This window comes from Myotis davidii, unplaced genomic scaffold, assembly GCF_000327345.1.
Source record: "Myotis davidii unplaced genomic scaffold, ASM32734v1 scaffold954, whole genome shotgun sequence".
In the NCBI taxonomy this organism is placed as follows: Eukaryota; Metazoa; Chordata; class Mammalia; order Chiroptera; family Vespertilionidae; genus Myotis; species Myotis davidii.
This window is the reverse complement of record NW_006285487.1, coordinates 50,228-51,792: the sequence shown is the minus strand read 5'-3', so window position 1 is coordinate 51,792 and position 1,565 is coordinate 50,228. Positions and strand designations below refer to the sequence as shown.

General features: G+C 56.7%; 1 protein-coding gene across 1 annotated transcript in view; it reads left to right on the top strand.

Moving 5' to 3' along the window:
• The window catches only part of TICRR (TOPBP1-interacting checkpoint and replication regulator), a gene marked incomplete at its 3' end in the record, with an annotated part of 49,424 nt that overhangs the window by 2,848 nt on the left and 45,011 nt on the right, over positions 1 to 1,565 (top strand). Inside the window, 1 exon segment of the mRNA XM_015559167.1 lies at positions 25 to 186. Coding sequence (XP_015414653.1) covers positions 25 to 186 — 162 coding nt within the window.

Genomic DNA, 1,565 nt, shown 5'->3' with positions numbered 1-1,565 from the left:
CTGGGCCCCTGCCCGCGCCCGCAGAGGGAGCTGGTGCAGTTCGTGTCCGGCTGCGAGGCCCAGGCCCAGGGCCCGCCGCCCACCCCGAAGCAGGTGATGGAGAAGTTGCTGCCCAGGAGGGTCCAGGAAGTCATGGTCACCCGGAAGGTCACCTTGTACTGGGTGGACACCACCGAGCGGTCCAAGGTGAGAGGGGTCGGGAGCTCAGACTTAGGACGCCGTGCCCTCGGGGTTCACCAGACTGGGCAGCCTACACCATACACTAGGCAGGGCCCCGGAACCGGCCAAGTCCAAGAGTGGGCGCCCCAGACCCGCACCAGGTGTTACACCCTCCGAGTCGGACCTGACCCCGGCTCAGCAAACTCAGTAGGTACTTGAGTTCTGCTAAGAAAAATTCAGCCCGGCTGGTGTGGCTCAGTGGTTGAGCATCGACCTGTGAACCAGGAGGTCACGGTTCAATTCCGGGTCAGGGCACATGCGCGGGTTGTGGGCTCGATCCCCAGTAGGGGGCGTGCAGGAGGCAGGCGATCAATGATTGTCATCATTGATGTTTCTCGCTCCCTCTCTCTTCCTCTCTGAAGTCAATAAAAATACGTTTAAGAAAGAAAGAATTCAGAGCCAAGACTCGGGTTTATTTAGAAAGTCACAGAAGTGGAAGAAGTGAGCGGAGAAGGGTACAGGTGTCCCGTCTGGGGGAGACCATGTCAGGTCCTCTGTCCTCAGTGCTTTCAAGGAGGCGGTCCCAGGGGGAGCATCGAAGTAGAAGATGCGGCTGTGTTTCCAGGTGCGTCCTTTCAGGGTCCCGGTCTCTTATTGGTGGGTCATTATTCAGTGCAGCTGGTCCGGAGGCCAGCCATGGCATCGCTTGTCTGGTTTGGCTGCTTTTCTGGGCCTGGAGCTGAAACGCTACTGAGGCCTACATCAGTGGTTCTCAACCTTCCGGCCCTTTAAATACAGTTCCTCGTGTTGTGACCCCACCATAAAATTATTTTCGTGGCAACTTCATCACTGTCATGTTGCTACTGTGATGAATCGTCATGTAAATATCTGATATGCAGGATGGTCTTAGGCAACCCCTGTGAAAGGGTCGTTCGACCGCCAAAGGGGTCGCGACCCACAGATTGAGAACCGCTGGCCTAGATGTTAGCCCTAAGGGTTAGTGCCTAAGGGAATGGTGGGGGGGACCCTTGTTCCCCCTCCAAGGGGTTCTACCCCAGGCCTACTGACATGCCAGGGGAGGAAAGGTCAGCGGACATCCCAACTAGCCATATGAAAGGGCAAGGGGTCAAACTGCCTGACCAGCGACATTCCAGGGTGGGAGAAGGTCAGGGGGCATCCAACTAGCCATATGAAAGGTCAAGGGGTCGAGCTGCCTGACCAGCGACATGCCACGGGAGGAAAGATTACCCTGGGGGGCAAGGTCCTTGCTTTGCCAGTTTTGCTCATCGCCAGGCACCTTGGCCGGAATTGAACCTGGGACCCTTCAGTCCGCAGGCCGACGCTCTATCCACTGAGCCAAACCAGGGCAAGGGCCTTTCTTTCAAAAAAAAAAATTAATGCCAAAG